The 23,951-nt window shown below is 39.8% G+C and overlaps 1 protein-coding gene across 2 annotated transcripts; it reads right to left on the bottom strand.

Moving 5' to 3' along the window:
- Nucleotides 1–249: 249 nt before the first annotated feature.
- Nucleotides 250–6,191, bottom strand: LOC107824559 (F-box protein At3g58530). Of its 2 annotated transcripts, none has more exons than XM_075254630.1 (12): nucleotides 5,929–6,191; nucleotides 5,758–5,817; nucleotides 5,111–5,194; nucleotides 4,641–4,771; nucleotides 4,462–4,537; nucleotides 2,415–2,485; nucleotides 2,018–2,104; nucleotides 1,783–1,855; nucleotides 1,603–1,670; nucleotides 1,444–1,512; nucleotides 1,003–1,108; nucleotides 250–745 (listed from the first exon to the last, which is right to left on the bottom strand). In XM_075254630.1, the coding sequence occupies exons 1-12, from the start codon at nucleotides 6,151–6,153 to the stop codon at nucleotides 680–682; spliced, it is 1,116 nt and encodes a 371-aa protein (XP_075110731.1). In that variant the 5' UTR covers nucleotides 6,154–6,191; the 3' UTR covers nucleotides 250–679. The 2 variants fall into 2 exon arrangements, with proteins under 2 accessions (XP_075110731.1, XP_075110732.1); XM_075254631.1 differs by having other exon boundaries at nucleotides 1,069–1,108.
- Nucleotides 6,192–23,951: the final 17,760 nt, after the last annotated feature.

The raw sequence follows: 23,951 nt of genomic DNA, 5'->3' as shown, positions 1-23,951 counted from the left end.
TGTTAGTGTGATTTAGCAAAAGATACACTTTTATATGCCAGCTTTGATCCTTTATCCTGCACAATAGTATGTCAATCACGTTCAAGCTTATCATCTTTTCTCATCACTTTGTTTGTCACAGACTCACTCTAAGGAAATATTAGAACAGCCACTCTTAAGTAAGAGGACTTCATCATGATACCCCTTTCCTTACATTTGAAAGGAGGATTTATCACAAATTCTGATAAATAAAAGAAGCTTAGAGTATGATACACATTGGACCAATTCAAGATTACATGATTCTCCATAAAACATGCGTAGCTACACGAAGCGCTTAAAGTTTAGGAATTCAAAAAAGCCATAAATTCATGCTGCGAACATACATTTATAGAAAATGCATCAGCCTGGATCATATAAGAGCTAACCATATTGAGTGAGCGTATGAAGGAATTAAAAAATTCTCCACCATGAAAAGATGATACACTAAGTGGCACCCAAAGCATGCCAAGTTACCCTGTTTTATCTTTCGTATAAGCAGGTAAACTTCCCTCTTCGTTCCTTTTCTCCTGTTGGTAATAAATCAACGGCTCATTGTATCCTTTAGCAATTTGGCATTTGGCATCAGTTTCTTTCACTAACTCTGAGCTAGCTGAGATAGTCACTAGAGAAGAGCAGATGAAATCATCGACAAAATGACAACTTAGCTATGCACTTTGAAGCACGTCAGGTTGGGGAATAACTTAAGCAGTTGATCACGGCTGCGATTCTACAAAGTGATGTACCAGCATAGTAAGAACAATCATATGAATCATGGGGCGATACGAGAAAAATGTGAAAGGTCTCCAGCCGACCAAGTGATAAACTTAGAAAACCTACTGTGCAAACCATATCGAAAGATGAAAGGCTTAATTGGTAATAGCACAATCCAGTTGTTTTCCAACTTTATCACATGCGATTTTATGAGCCAATGTTCTAGGAAACAAAGGTGGTAGCATGGCTGGAGATTCTAAAGATATTCTGTACCTTTATATTGGTGCAGCCATTTACATCAAGGGTTGTAAGTGTATCGGAACAAAAGCTAGAAAGTACCTCCAAGCACTTGTCAGATACCCCAAGTATCCCAAATAAACTGCAGGAGCAGCAAAAAAAAGAAATTAAATAAATATAGCACAATCATATAGCTGGAAGGTCATGAGCTTAGTCCGTTACCGAAATGGGACACCAGTTCATTAATTAATTTTCAAACAAATCTGCAGTCAATAGCAACTATACTTTATGTTTTATTATTGGTTAAGCTGGAGGTCCAATGACTAGGCAAACGTTCAAACATCCAAAAGCAGGACATCCCTATCTCAATTAGTTCATAAAATTGAATATTTGTCAATTTTGTGGAGGTGGTGAAGTAACATATCATAGGCCATCTCCGTCTCCTATTTTTAATGATAATTTTAGGTCCAGATTTACCTTAGGAATTCAAGAGAGCTGCAGCCTTGAGCTATTGCTATGACCCCAACATCAGTGACTCGTACGCACCTGTCAATGCCAATAGATATCAGTCCAAGAACATACTACTATATCTCCTTCTGCTCCAGATGAAAATTAAAATATAACTGTGTTACATACCATGTCAAATTGAGAGACACCAGGTTTTTGCACATGGCTATACAAGAAAGCCCATCATCTGTTAGATTCTGAAGGACAACTTGAGTTAATACAATGTCACATAAACAATTTCATCATTGCACCAAGCAATAGCATAATGCACGGAAAAAAAACAGTTCGCGAGAATGCTGAAGATTATACCTGAGCACCACAGAGATCCAGGAATGTAAGATGAGGCAAAAGAGATATCTTCTTATAAGCTTCATCTGTTAAACTGCAAGTAAGAAAGGAAGCAGCTTGTCTTATTAGGATATCAAACAACACATGCAAATTTGCAGTATATCTTTGAGAGATAGAAAGGTGCATACACACATGACATACAATAAAACGGAAAATATTTTTTTGACAGGTATATCAAAATGAAATAAGTGGTTACGTGGAAAGGGCATAAAGGTTCAAACTCTGAAGAGAAGAGCACTTCAGCAAAATCCGTTGCAAACCAGAATCTGTCAGCTTGATGCACCTAATCACATCTAACAAAATCAGTACAATCAAGAAGACGTAATTGTATCTATTCCCTCTCAAAAAGGTTATAAAGACCAAACAATTAGCAATACTCTAACGATACTCAATTATAAGTATCCTTTTAGAGAAAGGGAGGTTTATCGATATCAGACCATCACCATAAAACAGACGAATGCCTAAAGCCAAGAAAGAGCACACTTCTATCCCAGAGATGCTATAACATTTGAAAACAACTCTTCCTTAACATTTTTTTTCTTTTTCTTTCTCTCTCAGAACAATCTTTTGCAAATTGAGAGAAAATCTCCAACCTAGTGATGTTCAAGGACTCCATTTCTTGATAATTGTCAGCAACAAGATGCAAACTTTTATCTGTAATATTCTGCATAGCATATCAACAAAGTGAGACGATCTTCAGCACAAAAGAGTATAGATTGAATGGAAGTCAGAGGATTTGCATAACGAGAAACAAGTGCAGCTTGTTTGCATATTGCAAACTTAAACTGTTGAAAAGCACCTGCAGCTCAGGGCAAAGATAATGAATGTAGGGGGTAGAACTCACAGACTGACACAGCAGCCAAGCAAAATAAGAATTGGATCATTATACTTACCACTAAAGAAAAAGGCAAAGGAAGAAGTTGAAATGTTTTGAAGTGAACTTCACAAACACCTCAGCATATTTGTCTTGTATAACTGAAGAGCAAATTAAAACTAACTTATTTTATCTAGGCTCCTATTGAACTTTACAATAAGGTAAATAGGGACATGATAAAGTTCTAGTGAATGTAGTACATAATGGCATCAGGTTGGTTTAGGGAGACAGAGAGTTTTTGAGTGTATCCTATGTTGCACAAGTGTCAAGCCTTAGATGCATGGAGCTCGCATCAAATGCTATTATCATTAGATAGCCCCTTAAACTTGGCAAGAATTGTCAGGCACTCCAACTTAGCTAGGGACCATTTAGACACTCTCGTAAACACCTCAGGCTGACATAGAAAACAGTGTTTTCCACATACATTTAAGCGTGTAAATGACATAAAATTACACTTTTCTCTTGCTTTTTTGTCCTTTTCACCCTCCTTCTTCCTCACTTTTCTTAGATCATTTACCAACTCCCATTCCTATTTAATCCTAATTGATAAACATCCAAGAATAAATAATGAAAGAACTTGAAAACCAAATCATATATAAGCCCATGGCTAATTGCTACCATGGCAAAAAACTTCCACTATTAGAAGAAGTCGCCGTGAAAATGAAAAAGAAGCCGGAGGCAGGTTAGGGGTATGGGATCTGAAAAGAAAAAGAGGGAGGGATCTGAACGAAAAAGAAAAAGCAGGGGAGGGGTCCCAACGAAGAAGAAGCAGCTATCTTTTCTTCTCCGTTTTTTAGAAGAAACGGGGGAATCTCGGATTTAGTCACGGCCGGCCAGAAAAATGATCGCCGTTTTGGGCCAGTAAATGTTCTCTCCCTCTCCTTTCTTTCACCCCCTAGAACTCACTTCACTACTTAGTTTTAACCACAGATTGTACCATGGAAAATACCAGAACCTTTTGCCAGAATCGCTGTCCAAAACCCAAACTCTGGCAGCCCACCAGGTCGAGAATGACACTGTGTACTTGAGTAATAACCCCGTGTTTTCAGTTTGTTTTGGTGAAGCCACCAGGTCCCTACTTGTATAGATGATTGGGTGGCTTTTATTAGAGAACCATATTTCAGTTTAGGTTCTTTACTTTTTTGGTATACTGCTTATATATGGGGTCTTTTTTCTCCCAACATCAATAGAGATATTTACTTTACCCAAAAAAAAATGAAGTCTTAAGCATTTTAGACAAGAACAATAATTTACAAGAACACTAAAGTCGATTTATACAACAATAATAACTATGTTTCAAGCCCACCTAGTTGGGATTGACTATATGAATCATCATATCCATGTCGCTCCATTTAGGCCGGTCTTTATCAAATATCAAATATTTAGGTTCTCTAACACTAGATGTTCTCTGCATTTTCTCTAGCACACAAATATCTAACAAGATTAAAAAGACTGCTAGCCAACATTGGACCTAAAGTGAGCATACTAACATGACTAAGCCTTAAGCCCAACTAATTGGTATCGCTTGTATGGATCCTTTTCTTCTGTTGTTCCCTATTTTTTGTTAAGTCTGCATGAATTCGAAGAAATTGTAGGTCTTTCAAAGCAACTTCCTTCGTTTTGATTTTAGGTGTATCTCGTCCTTCTGTTAACAATTATATCACCATGGTCTCACACCTAGGAACAGGTGCTTCTGGAGGTTGATGCAAGACATGCTCATAAAATAATACTGAAACATATGTATAACAAATTAGAAATACATGCACCTTGCAGCCACTTAAGTTCAAATCCACCACTGATCTGCAGTTCTTGACCAGATGAGTAATGCCAACATCTGTTACCCTAAAAGCTTATCCAAAAATTGCAGGTGACAAATTAAATCTCTTTGGTCATGCATCAGCTATATAATAAATTAGGAAAGAGCATTAGATGAAGATTGAGATACCTTACATTCCAATAAATGGAAAAGACCTTCAGTCTAGGACAAATACTTGTCACTACTTCGATTCCCTTGTCAGAGATCCTTTGACAGCCATTTAGATTTAGAATCTCCAGATTTAAAAGGGAATTCCCACACTGCAGATTTATGACACCACGGAAACATCATATTTTCTGTGACAAAAAGAGTACCATGCAGGACACATTAAAAGTTATTTATTACCACATATTACAAGGATTAAGCAAACTTTTAGTTATTTCCATTAGATGATAAGATCTAAGCTGTTAAGATAACAAGGAAAAAGATTACTTCTAACTTTCTGAGGATTATAAAATGGTTCCAAGTAGATGGTGGTAAATAATAAGGTCAAAGGTGCTAATCAAATGAGGCAGCCTCCACATCGGAATTTGTACTGACTGGAAATTAAAGAAGAAACTATGAAAACATGCTAATTTATATGACTTTGCAAATCCCACCTTGCTTTTAACAATTTCCAGTTGCTTGTCTTCAATATCCTGTGCAAACTCAAGGTTGATATGCTTCACATTGCGATATCTAGGCTGCAAAAACAAAATATAAGACAAATAAAAGACCTGTCTCCCTAAATTAAAGAAACCCATTCTCATATATTGCTTCTTTTCGTCACTAACTTAATAGATATCACATAAACCAATGAAGACTGGCCTGGTTATCAGTTAAGATGGAGGCTAAGACAAACATCTGCCGCCTTTGTCAATGTACGGTTTTATGTCCAACTCAGACATCACTTTTTTGGGATGAAAGTGGTATCCAGACCAGTTTGCGCACACCTCAATTATTCCACGGGGTACTTGCTACCTCCCACCAACCCAAGAACCAGGTAACTCGCCCGCCAAGGTTTGGGCAAATGGGAAGAAATCACCTAATCAGTATTATCCTCACTAGTATCTGCACCAGATGGATCTAGTTCCTACTAGTGTTCCTATTGCTTGACAAAAAAGGTAGAAAGAAGGCAATGAAACCTAGCCTAGTGGTGAGCATTTAAGATGAAGGTGCTAAGACCAAGTGATTTCCGGTTCTTATCCAGCATGATAACTAACCCACAAAAGAAAAAGGAAGAAAAGGGAAGAAAAAGGAAACAAACCAACGAAAGAGCTGAAACAAGGCGATTGCCAGCATTACTCATCTCATGAAAATCAAGAACCTGTAAGAGAAAAGCAAAAAACACCAAAACAATACAACCCCACATAAGGAAATTGGTATTTTTTTAATAAAGAGATTAAATATATACATGTAAATAAAGAACTGAACTAACCAGCCAGAGAGAGGGATGTGAATGAAGAGTGTGGTGAATCCAAGGGCTAACAAATAGAAGATTGATGAGTTCTCTTTGGGGGAGTCTGGTACTCACTATTTTCATCACTTTTGGCACTGTTTCTTTGTTCCAAATCGCTTCTGCTGTTACCTTTTCCTCCATTGCTCTGCTGGACTTTGACGATGGCTCTTTCTGCATTTTCTCCATTTTTAGTCCTTTTGTCATTTTAGGAAGGCGGAATACCCAAAAAAAACTCCCTTTTTATCAGCTTACAAGTAGGTTATTTTTAGCTTTTAATTGCATATAGTCATATATAATAATTTATTGGCGAAATTACCACTTAAATTTGTAGGGCTTTTGAAAGCCGATACACAAACTTTCATCTTTCCCATTTAAACACTCAAACTCGTGAAACCTATAACTAATAAACACCTTTGACCATTGACCATGCTTATGTGGCGATAGCTTATCTTACGTGGACATAGTGCGTACAAGTCACATTCAAATGGCACATGTAATTGTTATTATTCATTAAAAAGATTTTAAAATAAAATAAAAAAACAGAAGCTATAAGCAAAACCAAAAAAGAAGAAGAAAATGGTGGCTGAGTTTATTGACTCCGCCTTATTCTGCCGGTTCCTCCAAAAAAGAGAAATCAACCATGCAGCTAAACTGCCAGAATTTTTATCAATTCCTATGGGAGATAATTGAGAGAAAAATTGAGGTCTATGAATGTTACTGGAGAAAGGATTAGATTTGAAGGCCTAGCTCCACCGGCTCCAACGACGGAGACGGCGAATTTTCTAGGGGGGACGATGGGGAGAATTACAGTGAATGATGCTAAAAAAAAATTGAGGTTTTCTCAGTTGGAGAAAGTGAGATTGAGACTTAGAGATATGCCGATGAACTCCATTTCGTACTCTAAATTTGTTGAGATCTATAGTGAAGTTTGTAGCAACAGAGAACAGGGTTTGGAGTTTGCAAAGATGTTGGACGATTCAGGCAGCGTCATCGTTTTGCTCCGTCCCCATCAGGTAAAAGTTGCACAGCTATGGTGAAGAAGAAAATAAGGAAAATAGAAGAAAAAGTAGAAATTAATAAATTTATTCCAGCACATCTATGGGGTTTGTTTCCCTTGACGTGTAACAATCTCATTGGTCATTTGCTGACTGGATAGACACGTCTGTAAATGTGTAATACACGCGCGTAGGGTCAATGGTCAAATATGTTTATTAGTTAAGGGTTTCACGAGTTTGAGTATTCAAATGGGAAAGTCCAAAGTTTGTGTATCGGCTTTCAAAAGCCTTACAAGTTTAAATGGCTAGGAAGTCATTTCGCCTATTTATTACAATTATGTATTTTTTCTTGCTTCATCTTGTTATATAATGTACTCTAACTTTTATTCTTTTTAATTTCTTCTATAGATATAATGTATGTTTGTTTCAAGTGCATATTTCTTCTTTTTTTTGGGCTAAATATGTAAAAGTTTAATTGGAACTCCATCATTTTAGCCAAATAGAAACTTTTAGCAAAAATAATGGAGTACTAGTTGTGTATGATCTGTTATTTATTTTCTTTAAATATAATATCTATTTATTTTAATTATGTATTTTTATTTTCGAGTCAAATCAGTAAAAAATAAAATGGCTACAACTCCATTATTTTTTACAAAATAAAAAGGTATTGTTATAAATAAAATTGTATTTAAGGTGAATGTCTATATTCTAAAGAGATTCTAGGGTTTGTTACTTGGTGGCTAAGTCACTTTTTCCCTACAAATAGAGGGTTCTATTCCATTGTAATTGATCCCAAATCAATAAGAATTCTCTCTCTCTACTTTTCTTTGCAATACTCTTCTTCTTCTTTTATTGTTTCATAACACGTTATTAGCACGAGACTCTAACCAATTGAGTAGAAGCTTTGGGATTGAGCATAATGATTGTCAATTGTTACGTGAACTTCCTTCATGATTAAATTCTGGATTTAAGGTATGTATTTTACCGTATTTTTCTCTATTATTCTATAAATTGATTTTAAATACAAGCAAATACAATAAATTTTGATTATAACTCTAATGGAATTAGTAAGAAATTATAACCACTCGAAGTAGTAAAATTTTTATGTCTTGCCATGATCAAAGTCATGTATGATCGTGAGAACAAGAAGTGGAAAATCGTCCCATTGAATTTGCTTTATTCTCATTCCCTTAAGAGAATGTGGTAGCAATATGTAATAAGTCTAAAAGAAGAAAAATTATTACCGTGAAGGTATCAATGGATATGGACGTAGCAATAGACGAAATTATAATCGTTATCATTATGATAATGAGAACAATAAGGATTCTCAAAATAATTTTTCACTCTGTGAAAGTAATATTTGTCATCGATTTGACATGAGATTTTGTAAAGCACATATAGATGACTATGGTCCATTCATGATGTGAATGTGACAACATGTGATTTATGAATACATATGTGATGACCCAAAATGTCATCTTTAATTTAAATAATTATCTTTGTATTTTAAGACCTTGAAAAGAGCTATCAATAAATCCTCGACTTGCGTGCGCAATCCATATAATTTTTCGGAAGGTTCTTATGTGAAAAATGAATTAAATTGTGAATTAGAGCTTTAAAACTCAACTGAGTTGACTTCGGTCAATATTTTGAGCAAACGAACCTGGATAAAAGTTTTGACCATTCCGGTAGTTCCGTATTGTAATTTGGGACTTGTTCATATGCCCGAAATCGAATTTGGAGGTCCCTAGATCAAATTATCGTCATTTAACGGAATCTAGAAATTTAAGGTTAAAGATTTCTTAAGTTTGACCAGGGATTTGACTTTTTGATATCGGGGTCAGAATCCAGTTTTGAATTTTTTTTAGCTTTGTTATGTCATTTATGACTTGTGTGTAAAATTTGAAGTCAATCGAACTTGATTTGATAGGTTTTTGCATCGAATATAGAAGTTGGGTGTTCTTAGTTTCATTAGGCTTAAATTGGGGTGTGATTCACGGTTTTAGCTTTATTTGATGCGATTTGAGGTTTCGACTAAGTCTGTATCATATTTTAGGACTTATTGGTGCATTTTGTCGAGGTCCTGAGGGCCTCGGGTGGATTTCGGAAGGTTAACGGATATAAAAGGCTGCTGAAATTTTCTGGGCAGTTTCTGCATTTTTCGCACGTGTGAATAGTGACCGCACCTATGTGAACAGTACTCGTGTACAGTACCCGTGTACAGTACCCATGAACAGTCCCCGTGAACAGTAAACGCGTGAACAGTACCACAGAAAATTCGGTAAGTTCTGAATCCCATTTTCCATTTTTACCAAATTGGAGCTCGGGGAGAGGCAATTTTCGGGAGATTTTCAGAGAAAACAATAGGGTAAGTGTTCTTAACTTAATTTTGGTTAGATTACCCGAATCTATTACTAGTTTGACATTTAATTGGTGATTTTAGTTGGGAAAATCTTGAAAACCCTCTTGGTTTAATTTGAAGATTTGAGGATCGAGTTGATGTCGGATTTTGGTAAAATTGGTATGGTTGGACTCGTGGTTGGATGATGTTTCATATTCCTTAATTTTTGTCGGGTTTCGAGACGTGGGCCCCACGGGCAAATTTTTAATGCAATTTTAGATTTTAAAGGGAAGATGTAGAATTTCATATGGAATTAATTTCTATAATTTTTATTGACTGAATCGAATTGTTTATGACTAGATTTGAGAATTTCGGGCACGAATTCGCGAGGCAAAGGCTTGTTGGAATTTTGAATTGGTTGCAAAGCGAGGTAAGTGTTTGGTCTAACCTTAGCTTGAGGGATTAAGAGTTGTGTCCTATTTGTTATGTGTTATTTGTTGACTACGACGTATAGGCATGGTGACGAATATCTACACGTTGGTGTTAAGCATGCCCGTGAGTCTTATACTTTGATTAATGTGACTCTGTTTCGTATTGTATATGCTTTATATGATAATTTCTATTGAGGAATATGACTTGTGGAAGTATTCTTATTAATTAAACATGGTAGAGCATTGACTCAAGTTGAGAATTGAATTGTTGAACATTGCAGAGCATTGGTTCAAGTTGAGAATTGAATTGTTGAACATGTTGTGAATTGAGTTGTTAAGTAAACGTGAAAAAAGAAAGGAGAGAGGGAGAATCATGATATTATCTCCCTTGCCGGGATGTTATTGTTTTGATATTGTTTCCTTTGCTGGGATTTGATTGTTGTACTATTGTTCCCTTGCCGGAATTTTATTGTGATTTTATTTATTTCCTTGCCCTTATTCCTTGTGATTGTTGTTTGGGTAAGGAAGAGTGTTAAAGCACGAAGGGTGATGCCTTGTATGATTTGGCGAGGAAGAGTGCTAAAGCACGAAGGACGATGCCGTATATGATTTTGTGAGGAAGAGTGTAAAGCACGAAGGGTGATGCCGTGCCGCACGATGTACAATTCTGTGCCGATTATATTGATTTTATGGTGAGGATGAGAGTAAAAGCACGAAGGGTGATGTCGTGCAGTTTATATTGATTCTTATGGTGAGGACGAGAGTAAAAGCACGAAGGGTGATGTCGTGCACTTGTCCTTGATTTTTCCTAATTCTAATTGAGTTATGTTGTCCTTTACATTTATTTACTGATTTTCTATTGTTACTTGATTTTATTTCGATGTTATAGATTCTCTTACCCTTATTTCTTGTGATTATTGCTTGGGTGAGGAAGAGTGTAAAGCACGAAGGGTGATGCCATGTATTGTTTTGGTGAGAGAGAGTGTTAAAGCACGAAGGGTGATGTCGTACACTTTTTGTTTGTTGTGTTTACTTATTATTAACAATTCAAGTGTATTAACTGTTTAGATCCCTTTACTGTAGTGGTCCTTTGTGTTGGAATCCATAGTGTTTACAATACCTCGCCTTATTTTTTTTATATGTTCAATACTTCAAATTTCAGAATTTGTTACATTTTTAACTCAATTGATTTCTCAATTAAATTTTCTTTAAACCGTTTGGGGTTGTACTTTACTTAAAAGGAATTTCTACTATGTTTTTATTTATTGATTTCTCGTATTAAAGGTAATGATTCATTCGATATTGTACTTTAATTGAAAATGATATTTTCTTTATCAAATGATTTCTAAAAATAACTGCATCTTTTCTTGTTGATTTCCTAATTGGGTTGGAAGTTGTACTCTACTTTATGTTAAGTGAATGAGGCTCTTTGAACATTCTTAATTGTATTGGGTTATGGAACCTACGAACTGAGTAACATGAGGATATTATTGTGCAATGTGAGGCAAAAATATGTGGGCACAAGGTGCCGGGGAAAATATTATGGTTTTATTTAATGGCACTTGAGTTGTCCGTGCGTTTGTGATATAAATATGGGCACGAGGTGCCGTGAAAATATGAAAGTGGACTGAGACCTATATTATTTATGATTATGAAATGAGGCGTCACCAGGTGACCTTTACTCGAAAGAATTATATTCGAAAGATGCTTATCTGAAAGATATTTATTTAAAGGAAATATATTCAAAATATATTCATTGAAAAGTATATTATCTTAGAGATTTATATTTGAAGGACTTGATTAATTGATTGCACTTGTATTTATTAATTGTTGGGGAACATTTATGGTATTCTTGTTGCCTGCTTTTTATATCATTGGTTGATCATTGCTGCCATCATTGTTATCTGCTTCCTATTATTTTGTATGTTATATTGCACAGGTTTATTTGGTAGTCTGGTCCTAGCCTCGTCACTACTTCACCGAGGTTAGGCTAGACACTTACCAGCACATGGGGTCGGTTGTGCTGATACTACACTCTGCACTCTTTTGTGCAGATCTCAGTATTGTAGACTTCAGACCGCAACGAGATTGTTGTTTCTTGTTCATCATGCGACCCGAGGTAGTCATGCAGGCGTCCGCAGGACTTGGCGTCTCCTTCTATCTATTATTCATGTTTCCTTCATGTATTTCCAGAGACAGTGTTGTATTTATTTCTTTCAGACCTTTATTTGTAGTACTCCTAGATAGTCTGTGAAGTTGTGACACCAGTCTTGGGTAGATTTGTTATGGATTTGTATTAGCAGTATTATTAAAACATTAAAATGCAGCCTTCCGCTTATTCAATTCTGTTGTTATCTGATTGTTGGCTCTTAACTGTTATCAGATTAAAAATGGAAACAAGGTAGATAGTTTAGTTGGTTGGCTTGCCTAGCTTTCACTAGTAGGCGCCATCACGACTCCCGAGGGCGGGAAATCCGGGTCGTGACAAGTTGGTATCAGAGCACTAGGTTACATAGGTCTCACAATTCACAGACAAGTTTAGTAGAGTCTTGCGGATCGGTACAGAGACGTCTGTACTTATCTTCGAGAGGCTACAGAACTAGTCGGAAAAATTTCCACTTCATTCATTCCTTATCGTGCGACATTTATTCAGCTTGAAGCATATATCCTATACTCATTTTCATCCACTCATGTATGGAATTGCGCACTACGCCAATGGTTTGTGATACCGTAAAAGGATTATAAGAGAGCCAGGGTTGCTCAACCATTGTTACCATATGTCGTTCAGAATCGAGGTTGCGAAAGTGCAGAGAGATCTTTCAGTTGTGCGCATGGGGAGTGCATAAGATTTTGACATCTGGTTGATAAGTACAATCTTAAGAAGGTTTAATTGGTTCGTAATCATCACAAGTGGATGTAGATCTGAAGATAGTTAGTGGTATTAGAGACTATGTGATTTGTATGGGATTCTAATTAGTGAAGAGTACATACTAACAGCCATGTCACTGGAGGAAGTGAGTTTAATTGTCATGAGGATGACAATCACCAAGTAAATGGCTTGAGGTGTCTTATGACTGGTGTCGTACGAGCGGTGAAGGTTAGTATTGTGGATTGTCGGGAATGTGTCTTACGATTTCGCACCAAGTGAGGGGTGTCCACTATCAACGATCAGATTGCGGGGTCATGTGTTATATTAGTTTTGGCTTGAGCTGTATATATGTGATATTGAAAGGTTTGTCGAAACTTGTATATGACTAAGAGCTAATATTTGAATGGGATGATGATGGGACTTGAGATATTCCCGCGTCCTTAATAATTCTATATTTCAGTATCAGCGGGGGTTATGGAAACATATTCAGTATACTCGTAGTGTTTAAGTTAATCACAACACTCGCGTGGGGCAGTCATCTTTTAATGTACTAGTGGCATGAAATTTCCTGCAATGGTTATTTAAGTTATCTGGTACAGACTCAGTATGAGCAGTCGAACTGCGGATGGGTTGTTATAAAAATGGTGATACTAGGAACATCGTGAGAAATTGGCATAGACTTGGGAGAAATCTGTTCCATCAGAGTACACGTGCCACGTACTCCATTACAGTTACTACTCTACTTACACTACCAATTAGGGGTGGAGGAAAAGCGAGTAGATAGAGCCTAAGAGGTGGAGGACCGACCCATTGATATATTTGCTATAGTATAGCTGAGGTCGCTATACTAGATGTAGTCGTTACAAGTACGAACTCGAGTTATCATAAAGGAACAATTTCCTTAACTTGATTCAGTTCTGGATTGGTTAGAAAGGCTCCCCAATCATTCTATTACAACATGGGATGAATTAGCGGACAAATTTATTGTCAAGTTCTTTTCTCCAAGTCATATGGCAGCTCTTCGAGATGAAATTCTAGCTTTCAATCAAGAGCCAACAGAACCTTTGCACTAGATATGGGAAAGGTATAGAACAATGGTGAAAGAGTGCCCTAATAACGACATGACCAAGGCTATGATTCAACAAACCTTTTATCGGGGCATCAACACCACGAATCAATGCATTGTGAACCAATTGGTTGGAGGGAACTTCATGAAACTTTCTTACCAATAGGCATGTGATGTACTTGATGAAATGGCCAACACCTCTTTGGCATGGCAAAGCCGAGCAAATGTGCCCCAATGTAACCCCACGGTCATCCATTTGCATAAGGAATTGCACAATCATGGCCAAGCTATTGCCGAGCTTACAACAACTATGAATCAATTGGCAAAGGCGCAATTGCAACAAGTCCAAAACCCGCGCCAAGTTAATGCAATGGAAGGTGTTTCTATGTTAAAAAGGAGGCAAAGAGGACAACAACCTCAAGGTAATTGTGAACAATATGACAACAACAATGATGGTGGTGGTTATTCAAATGAGTGCTATGATGATCAAAGCGAAGAGGTCCAATATGTCAATAACTACCAAGGGAATAGAGGCAACTCTTCGAATCAACAATGGCGTCCTCAAGAAAATTGGGGCAATCAACAACAAGGCGGAGGTAGTTGGAATAACAACAACCAAAACAACAATTGGGTTAATCAAAGCAACCAAGGGAATTAGAATGGTAATAACAATAATTGGGGTAACAACAATAATCAAGGAGGGTGGAACAATAGCGGGAACCAAGGCAATCGGGGGCAAGGCTTTCAAAGGCCTCCCATGTACCAACAACCGAACAATCCACCCCGCTTTCCTTCTCAAGGTCCGAGTTCTTCCAGAAGTGATATGGGGAGAATTGAAAGCATGTTCGAGCAAATGATGAAAAAGAACCAAGATTCCGATGCCCAATTAGCTTCTCATAACACATCTATCTGGAACTTGGAGGTGTAATTAGGCCAAATCTCTCAAGCGTTGAATACTCGTCCAAAGGGTGCTCTACCAAGTGATACGATAGTGAACCCGAAGGGTGGGAATAATAATCATGTAATGGCAGTTACAACAAGAAGTGGGAGAGGCGGTGATGTGAATGCCTCAAAGCAAAAGCAAGTTATGGATGAAGATGTCGAGTTACGAAATAATGATGTACCTTTGACTGTTGATGATATGGTTAATCAAAATGTGAACAATAATGTGCGGATTGATATTGATGATGAAGCCGAGGTAGAGACTCAAGATGCCGTGAACCCGTCTAGGGAATACGTGATTGACATGCCCGGGCCGGTTGTACAAAAGGCCAAGTCACATTTGCCTAGGCCACCTCCACCTTATCCTCAACGGTTAGCAAAGCAAAAGAGTGACAATCAATTCAAAAAGTTCATTGATATGATGAAGAGCCTCACAATCAATGTGCCTTTGGTGGAGGCACTTGAGCAAATACCGGGGTATGCCAAGTTCATGAAAGATTTGGTAACAAAGAAAAGGTCGATGGAGTGCGAAACAATTAAAATGACTCATCAAGTGAGTGCCATAGTGCATTCAATGGCACCCAAGCTTGAGGACCCCAGAGTTTTTACTATCCCTTGTACTATCGGAAGTGCGAATTTTGCCAAGGCCCTTTGTGACTTGGGGGCTAGCATAAATTTGATGCCTTACTTGGTCTTCAAGACTTTGGGAATTGGACAACCTCGACCTACCTCAATGAGACTTCAAATGGCGGATCGATCGATGAAGCGACCATTGGGCATTATTGATGATGTGCTTGTCCGGGTGGATAAGTTTATATTGCCGGCCGACTTTGTCATATTGGATTGTGAGGTGGACTTTGAAGTGCCGATTATTCTTGGTAGGCCTTTCCTAGCTACGGGGAAGGCATTGGTTGATGTTGAAGCGGGTAAGTTGACTTTTCGAGTGGGGGATGAGAAGGTGGTATTCCATGTTTGCAAATCAATGAGACAACCCAATAGCACGGAGGTGTGTTCATTTGTGGACATTGTCACAACTGTGATAGTAGATGACACAAGTTCCATGATCCATGTTGAAGATCCCCTTGAGGTCGTGCTTCTTAATATGGATGTCAATGATGATGCTAATAGAGTGGAGTGCGTGAATGCATTGCATGGTATGGGTTCATATTCTTATGAGCCTAGGAGTCTATCTTTGGATCTTGAAAACCGCAAAACTCCACCAACAAAGTCATCGATTGAGGAGCCACCGGTGTTGGAGTTGAAGCCATTTCCTCCACACCTCAGGTATGAATTCTTGGGTTCAAATTCTACTTTACCTGTTATTATTTCTTCTTGCCTTACTAACATGCAGGTTGAGGCCACCTTGGCAGTTCTTCAAAAGCGAAAAAGGGCAATCAGATGGACATTAGCTGATATTCGAGGAATAAGCCCCACATTTTGCATGCACAAAATCATCTTGGAGGAGGATGCAAAGCCTTCCTTGGAGCATCAAAGAAGATTAAATGAGGCGATAAAAGAGGCGGTGAAGAAAGAGGTTATCAAGTGGCTAGATGCTGGGGTGGTTTATCCTATTTTTGACTGTTCGTGGACTTCTCCGATGCAGTGTGTGCCGAAAAAGGGTGGTATGACCGTGGTGACCAATGAAAACAATGAGCTCATTCCCACTAGAACGGTCATCGAGTGAAGAGTTTGTATGGATTACCGAAAGCTGAACAAGGTGACTAGAAAAGATCACTTCACATTGCCATTCCTTGACCAAATGCTTGATCGTCTTGCGGGACGGGCTTTCTATTGCTTTCTGGATAGTTACTCGGGGTACAATCAAATTCTAATTGCCCCGGAGGACCAAGAGAAGACCACCTTTACATGTCCTTATGACACATTCACCTTCTCTAGAATGCCATTTGGATTGTGTAATGCTCCGGCGACCTTCCAACGTTGCATGATGGCTATTTTCACCGACATGGTGGAGGATATATTGGAGGTCTTCATGGATGATTTCAGCGTGGTTGGGGATTCTTTTGAGGAGTGCTTGGTAAACTTGGATAGAGAGTTGGCCCGATGTGAAGACACCAACCTTGTTCTCAATTGGGAAAAGTGCCATTTTATGGTAGAAGAAGGTATAGTGTTGGGTCACAAGATCTCGAAGTGAGGAATTGAAGTTGATAAGGCCAAGATTGAGGTTACTTCGAGACTCCCCCCCTACTTCTGTCAAAGGGGTGAGGAGTTTCCTTGGGCACGCGGGTTTCTACCGGAGGTTCATAAAGGATTTTTCTAAAGTGGTACATCCATTGTGCAAGTTGCTAGAGAAAGATGCGAAGTTCTTGTTCGATGAGAGTTGTATGCACGCATTCGAGCTTCTCAAGATCAAGTTGACTTCTACTCCTACCATTACCATACCAAATTGGAGCTTGCGTTTTGAGCTCATGTGTGATGCTAGTGACGTTACAGTTGGGGCTGTTTTGGGCCAAAGAATCAACAAGATGTTTCATCCGGTGTACTACACAAGTAAAACCATGAATGAGGCTCAAAGAAATTATACAGTTACCGAGAAAGAATTGTTGGCTATTATGTTTGCTATGGAAAAGTTTCGACCTTACCTTATGGGGGCCAAAGTTATAGTGCACACCGATCACGCCGCCCTTAGGTATTTGATGACCAAGAAAAACTCCAAGGCGAGATTGGTCAGGTGGGTGTTACTTCTTCAAGAGTTTGATGTAGAAATTGTTGACCGGAAGGGTAGTGAGAATTAAGTGGCAGACAACTTGTCCTGTTTGGAGGAGGAGGGGAGGCCGTGTGACGGCCTTGAGATCAATGATTCATTTCCCGACGAACAACTCCTTGCGGTGTCAATGAAGGATATGCCATGGTTTGCCGATGTTTCCAATTTCCTTGTGACCGGAAGAATCCTGTGTGAGCTCTCTTCTAACAGAAGTAAAAAGCTCAAGCGGGATAGTTTGAATTTCTATTGGGATGAGCCATACTTGTTTAGGATTTGCATGGATGGTGTGATTCATAGATGTGTCCCGGAGGAAGAACAATTGAGTGTCCTAGAGGCTTGCCATTCTTCACCCTATGATGGCCATCATGGCGGGGCGAGAACGACTTCTAAAGTGCTTAGTTGCGGATATTATTGGCCACCTTATTCAAAGATGAGGGCGATTTAGTGAAGAGATATGATGAGTGCCAAAGAGCCGGTGAATTTCAAAAAGGGATGAGATGCCCCTCAATACAATTCTCGAAGTGGATATTTTTGATGTTTGGGGCATTGATTTCATGGGTCCATTTGTGAGCTCTTGTGGGAACACATACATTCTCGTGGCGGTGGACTATGTCTCAAAATGGGTTTAAGCCGTGGCTTTGCCCAACAATGAAGCTGGAGTGTTGTGGCATTTTTGAAAATAAGTATCTTCACAAGGTTTGGCACTCCTCGTGCTATCATTAGTGATGAGGGGTCTCACTTTTGCAACAAGGCTTTCGACACGTTGCTTTCTAAGTATGGTGTCAATCATAAGGTTTCGACCCCCAATCATCCTCAAGCTAGTGGCTAAGTGGAAGTCTCCAACAGAGAAATTAAGAGTATCTTGTCTAAAACGGTCAATGCTAATAGGACCGATTGGTCGAAAAAGTTGGATGATGCTCTTTGGGCTTATCGGACGGCTTACAAAACTCCGATTGGTATGTCACTGTATCAGTTGGTGTTTGGAAAAGCTTGTCATCTTCTGGTGGAATTAGAGCACAAGGCCATGTGGGCTTTGAGGAAGTTGAACTTATAATGGGATGTTGCGGCAAATCTGCAGGTTGAACAACTTAATGAGCTTGATGAGTTTAGATTCCATGCCTACTCCAGCTCATCCTTGTAGAAGGACAGAATGAAGTACCTTCACGACAAATATGCTCGGGGTAAGGAGTTCAAGGTTGGAGATATGGTTCTCTTGTTCAATTCCCGGTTATGTCTGTTTCCGTGTAAGCTCAAGTCAAAGTGGAGTGGGCCATTTGAAGTTGTGTTCGTGACCCCATTTGGTGCTCTTGATCTAAGGAACAAGAATGGTGAAGTATTTAGAGTCAATAGACATCGGGTCAAGCATTATCTTGGGAAATTTGATGATGGCCACATGGTGGCACTTCTCCATCTAAAGTGATGTGCTGGTAATATGCGTCGTGCCGCGACTTTAAATCAGGTGCTGCTTGGGAGGCAACCCACGTCTTTTTCTTTTTGTTGTTTTCTGTATTTTCTTGGTAGTGTAGTTTTGATTTTTGAGCTAACTGATTGTGAGATGTTGTAGGGATTGAGTTGATGCAGTGCAAAATAGTTTGAAAAAAGTTGAACAGTCTCTGAAAAATGCCAGTGCGACCGCGGTTGCTTTTGTGCAGTCCGCACTGGTGATGGTCAAAAGTGGTGCCCTCTCAAGTTTGCCACCGCGGCCGCATTCCATCTAGTGCGGTCCGCGGTGGACCTCCGCGGACGCGGTCTGTTTTGTGCGGTCTGCGGAGGTTGCCTACTCAAGCTTCATTTGAACAAACCCAGCGCGGCCCGCGGTCGGTTTTGTGCGGCTGTGCTAGTAGGTAGGTATGGGTCCCACTGTTTTTCAATAAATAGAACCCAATGGTCACTATTTACCCTTTTCGAACTTTTTACACTTAGACACATAAGAGTACTGTTCATCACCTCTTTTGACCATGATTCTTGCTTATGATTGACTAATTACATTTCATATTCTTTTCCGGTAATTTTCACTCAGTCCTTGTACATTTACTTGATTAATTTTGTTTTATTTTATTATCATTAGCTCATAACTTCTTTTTCTTGTCATTAGTTTCTTCTTCTTCTTTATTTAGGTGTTAGCTTAGGGTAGTTTTAAATGCTGGATTTGAGTGCTAAATATACATAATGGTTGGGCAAGTGAGTAGGGACAAAGTAGGTGAACAAATTTGAACAATTGTGCAAAAAAATGAAACCCTATCTTAGTGCCTCTGAAAAAACACTCTTCGTGGCCCGCAGTCATTTTTGTGCGGTCCACGGTGCCCTGACGCGGTCCACATTGCCATTTTGCGCGGACCGTAGTGCCCAAGTGACTGAAAGTAAACCTATGCCCATCGCGGCCGCATTGCACTTTATGTGGTTCGTGCTGGCCCACCGCGGCCGCAGTGCTACTTTGTGTAGGCCGTGATTGTTGGATTCAGAGAGGTGGTGTTACAGTCCTTATCCCAATGCGGACCACAGTTGCCTTTGAACGGTCCGCGGTGCTTCCAGTGCGGCCGCACTCCTGTTTGTGCGGGCCGCGGTGCTCTGTTCTGTAACTGTTTCTGCAACATGTAATCTGATGTCTGCAGTTCAACTTCAACACTTGTTTCACTGCTTGTGCTGATACTAACCATGTTAGATGTGTATGCTTGCAGATAATGGTGAAACAACGAGGTGGAGGTACCAAACAACCCGGGCGAGGTAAATCCTTCCGGAGAGGGAAGCAAAGGATGGTAAAACTTACTCCCCCAGGCTAGAAAAAACATAAAAGAAATGAGGAAAGCAATCAAAGAGGTTGATAGAGCCATTGACAACTCGGGGAGTGAGTATGAGCTATCTTGGGAGATCTCTTCAGATTCAGTCCCTCTTTACATCCCGTATCTGGATAATGCCATACATACAGACACTCCTCCATCTTCCCCCAATGCTCGAGCTTCAATCAACATTTCTTCTGGGTCGTCTGAGGGCTCAGCGGCAGGTAGTGGGGATAAATACTCTACCTCTCCCACATCGTCACTATCTGGAGAAGGTGCTAAGGGTGATGAGGGAGATAGGGAGTACCTGACAGTGGTGTGCCCCAGGTTGGGGGTGTTGAACGAACTAGAAAACCTGAAGTTTGGGAAGATCGATTTGTCAGCCAGGTGGCGTTCCACAAGTTTAGGGAATGGTGGCCGTCACGGAAGTTGATTCTTGAGAGGAGCTTCATTGACAAAGACCTTCTACCCCTACACCCCAATATACATAGACAGTTTCAGGCTCGAGTGGGTTGGGAGTTCTTTAAAGACAATTGTGTGAAGGCGAGTGAGCATATGGTCAAGGAATTCTATAGCAATGTGGCCTACATCTTGAAGGGCACTAAGGTGACCAAAGTGAGAAACAAAAATGTGGTATTTAACGGGAAGGCACTAAATGAATACCTGGGGTTCAATGATGAAGATGAGTCCCTTTACAATGAAAAGTTAGCAATGGGCGAGGAGGTTCGTCCGTGGTTAGTTTCATACCTAGAAATCCCGGGTACGATTCCAGAATGGTTACAAGCAGGGGCAAACTACTTCGGAGAACCTTCAACATTGAGGCTAGAGGGTGGTTAACTTTCGTGTGCAGTCGGCTCGACCCCACTACCCATGATCAGACTATTCCACTTGCCCGGGCCATTCTAGTTGCTTCTATTATGGCAGGATATCCTATCAACATGGGCAATGTGATGTCCCACGTCATTTCTGCAGTGGGGGTTGAGCATGACCGGAACTACCCTTTTTCCAGCACCCTCACTATGTATTTCCGGGACTTAGAGGTGGAGAAAAGACCGTTTGATGTCAAGGTCAAACCTGTGGCTCCGTTCTCCTAGTACAGTTTGAAGGGGTCAGACAACCCCAAGGACAAAAATTGCAAGCCGCCTGCTTCTGCCCCAACTGGCCAGTCTGAAGAGCCAGTTGTGGTAGAGCCCTCTACTGAGTCTACTTCCACAGTTGCTGACATGCCTCCCGGACCTTCCACTACTGCTGGTCCCTTTACTTCAGCTGGCCCGGGGATTCAATCTTCTCGGGCCCATCCTATCACCGCCCACCAGCTAAGCCAGACACTTCATAGCTTGAACAATTGGATGGCAATTGCTTCATCAAAGTTGTCCACCTTGACTTCTACCATTTCGGCTCAGTCGGCACCACAGCCAGTGCAGGTGCCCCAGCCTATCGAGGATGCAGTTAAGGAGATTCTTGCTAGCCAGCAAAAGATCCTCGATTCTCAAGCTGCCTTGGCTAGGCAGTGGATTTACATGGCAAGGCCCTTAGGGAGCTTGCCAGGGAGCACAAGAAGCTATGCAAAACATGGGCTTCCAAGGTGTCTGTGAAAGCGTCGAGAGAGGATGTTGACAAAGCTGCCTTTAGACTTGCTATTTGAGGACCCAGCCCCAGCAGCAACACCAGTAGCACAGCCACAACATGAGCAGACTCAGAGGCTTTCTATGAAGAAGGGGAAGCTCTCTAATGCAGACGAGGCGGTCATCCGGTTGACAGACCTACAGGAGGTCTCCTCCAGTCAGCCACAGGTTGCTCCAGATATTCAGCCCGTCCAGGTCCAGGCCCCAGTCCCAGCAGTTGAGCAAAAGGAGATCGGGAACCAGTCTGAGGTTCCCGTACATACAGAGGACCCGAGGACCACTCATGTTCCCATGCATATAGACGAGGCTTAGGGAGCTCTTATATCCTTTCCTCTTGATTTTTGATGCTTATTTGTTTAGTTGGCATTGGGGACAATGCTAGCTTTTATTTGTGGGGGTGCACCCTACTTTTTATCCGGATGATTGTATATATTAGTTGATTAGTTTATGTTTCTGTTGATTTTTTTATTGGTCTGTATATAACTTTACATTTAGTTACTTTTATCACACTTTTTATCTTCTCTTTGGTCTGTATATAAAGTTACATTCTTGTATATGTATTTATCCCCCGTTGTATATTCTAATCCCCGATTGTAAATATTCATTCTATTTTCTATTTTCGTACAAATTTTTCATTCTTAGTTAGTAGATAGGCTTGCAGCCTTTTTGTTTCGGCTTTGGCGCTTTCAATAAGCCCTTGGTTTTCTTAATGCCATGGTTCTTTCCAAGGGTGGAGTATTGTGTGAACCGGGTGGCTCTTCTCGATGATGGATGGCGTGACAACCTTCTTAAGGGTTTGAGTCCGTTTTTTATTTTTCTTTTGTTTTTAGTAGTTTACTGTTAAGGGTACCTCAAGCAAAGCTTCACTTGGGCCTAACACATTTGCCTTTGATCCCATGGTCAAAGACAAGTGGTTGTGTTTAGGACGGTGAAAGTAGTGATCTTGAGACTCTTGTTTTGACCAAACAAACATCATGTGGTCTTTCGAGACTATTGTGTGCTCAATCGTGTCTAAGGTTGGTGTGGGCCCCCGACTCTATGTCTTTAGCAATCCGTGAGTGTGTGTGGTGAGAAATCGAATTGTGAGTCCAAGTCCCGAGCCAATGGTCTAGAACCTGCCCTGAATGTTTGTTGAGGCGAAATTTTGAGTGAAATTCGACTTGAGAAGTGATTATAGGCTCTCCTTGATCCAAATAATAGTCGAACAACTCCATAGCCTACCAATGATATAATCCCTAGCTAACCCTTTTTGAGCCTTAAACCTTTTTCTTTCAAGAACCAATGCTACAAGCCTATACCCGTTCTAAATTATACCCCCTCTTGGCACCCAAATCGTCCCTTAAGTAATGGCAAAAATCTAAGTTTGGGGGGGGGGGAGACAAGAAAGGAGACAAAAGTGGTAAAAGGTACAAAAGCAAAAAGGAAAGGAAGGCGGTAAAAAAGAAAGAAAAGTAAAAGACAAAAAGAAAGCCCAATGTGCAAAGAATAAAACGGGATTCAAGAAAAATAAAAGTGAAAAAGGTGTGGAAAAAGGAGAAATGCTTTGAATTGCATAAGAAAGAGTGACAATGTGTCTCTCTAACCCCTTGAAAAGAAGTGAAATACTCAAAGAGTCAAAGAGAATTGTGCCAAAATGAATCAAAAGAAGTGCTTAAGGGAAGATGAAAACCATATAGACCAACAACTTTTCCTACCCTGAACCAACAACCTTCACATTGACTCCACGAAAGCCCTATATGATTTTGAGTTGGATGACGCTCGCATTAGTGGATACTTACATGAGGGTCAAGCATATGGTACTTAGAGCCGGACTTGTGACCTTTCCTTGAGAGAGATGAGTGAATTCCCATTAGCCTTGGTTTGTGTGCTTGTACTCTAAAAGGTGAGGTTTGCTTAGCGACATTTGAGGACGAGTGAGTTCGGGTTCCACAACGACCAAAGTAATTGAGAGAGTTCTTTGATGTACTGAGTCAATTCTTGATGCTCATGTGTCACACTTGATCCATAGTTTTTCAAAGTTTAAGTTTTGTTAATGATCCATTCGTATTGAGGGCAATTGTTAGTCCCAATTAATGCTTGTTGAGGTTACCTTAGGACAACTGAAATTACTTGGATTTTCCTTTAAAAGGTGGGTCTTATTTTGTTTGCTTGAGGACAAGCAAAGGTTTAAGTTTGAGGGAGTTGATAAGTTTGGATTTTAACATGTTTTATGCCCCTACTTGCCTATGCTTTGA

The sequence above is a fragment of the Nicotiana tabacum genome, chromosome 6, assembly GCF_000715075.1.
Source record: "Nicotiana tabacum cultivar K326 chromosome 6, ASM71507v2, whole genome shotgun sequence".
NCBI classification, from domain to species: Eukaryota; Viridiplantae; Streptophyta; class Magnoliopsida; order Solanales; family Solanaceae; genus Nicotiana; species Nicotiana tabacum.
This window is presented reverse-complemented; position numbering and strand designations above follow the sequence as displayed.

What these genes read in the sequence shown, in the direction of transcription:
- LOC107824559 (XM_075254630.1), bottom strand. Translation starts at nt 6,153, where the DNA reads ATGACAAAAGGACTAAAAATGGAGAAAATGCAGAAAGAGCCATCGTCA. An exon ending in AACCTTTATGCCCTTTCCAC is followed by an intron (nt 1,856 to 2,017) that starts GTAACCACTTAT and finishes TCTTACTTGCAG; the next exon opens with TTTAACAGATGAAGCTTATA. An exon ending in AGCTCTCTTGAATTCCTAAG is followed by an intron (nt 1,109 to 1,443) that starts GTAAATCTGGAC and finishes CTGCTCCTGCAG; the next exon opens with TTTATTTGGGATACTTGGGG.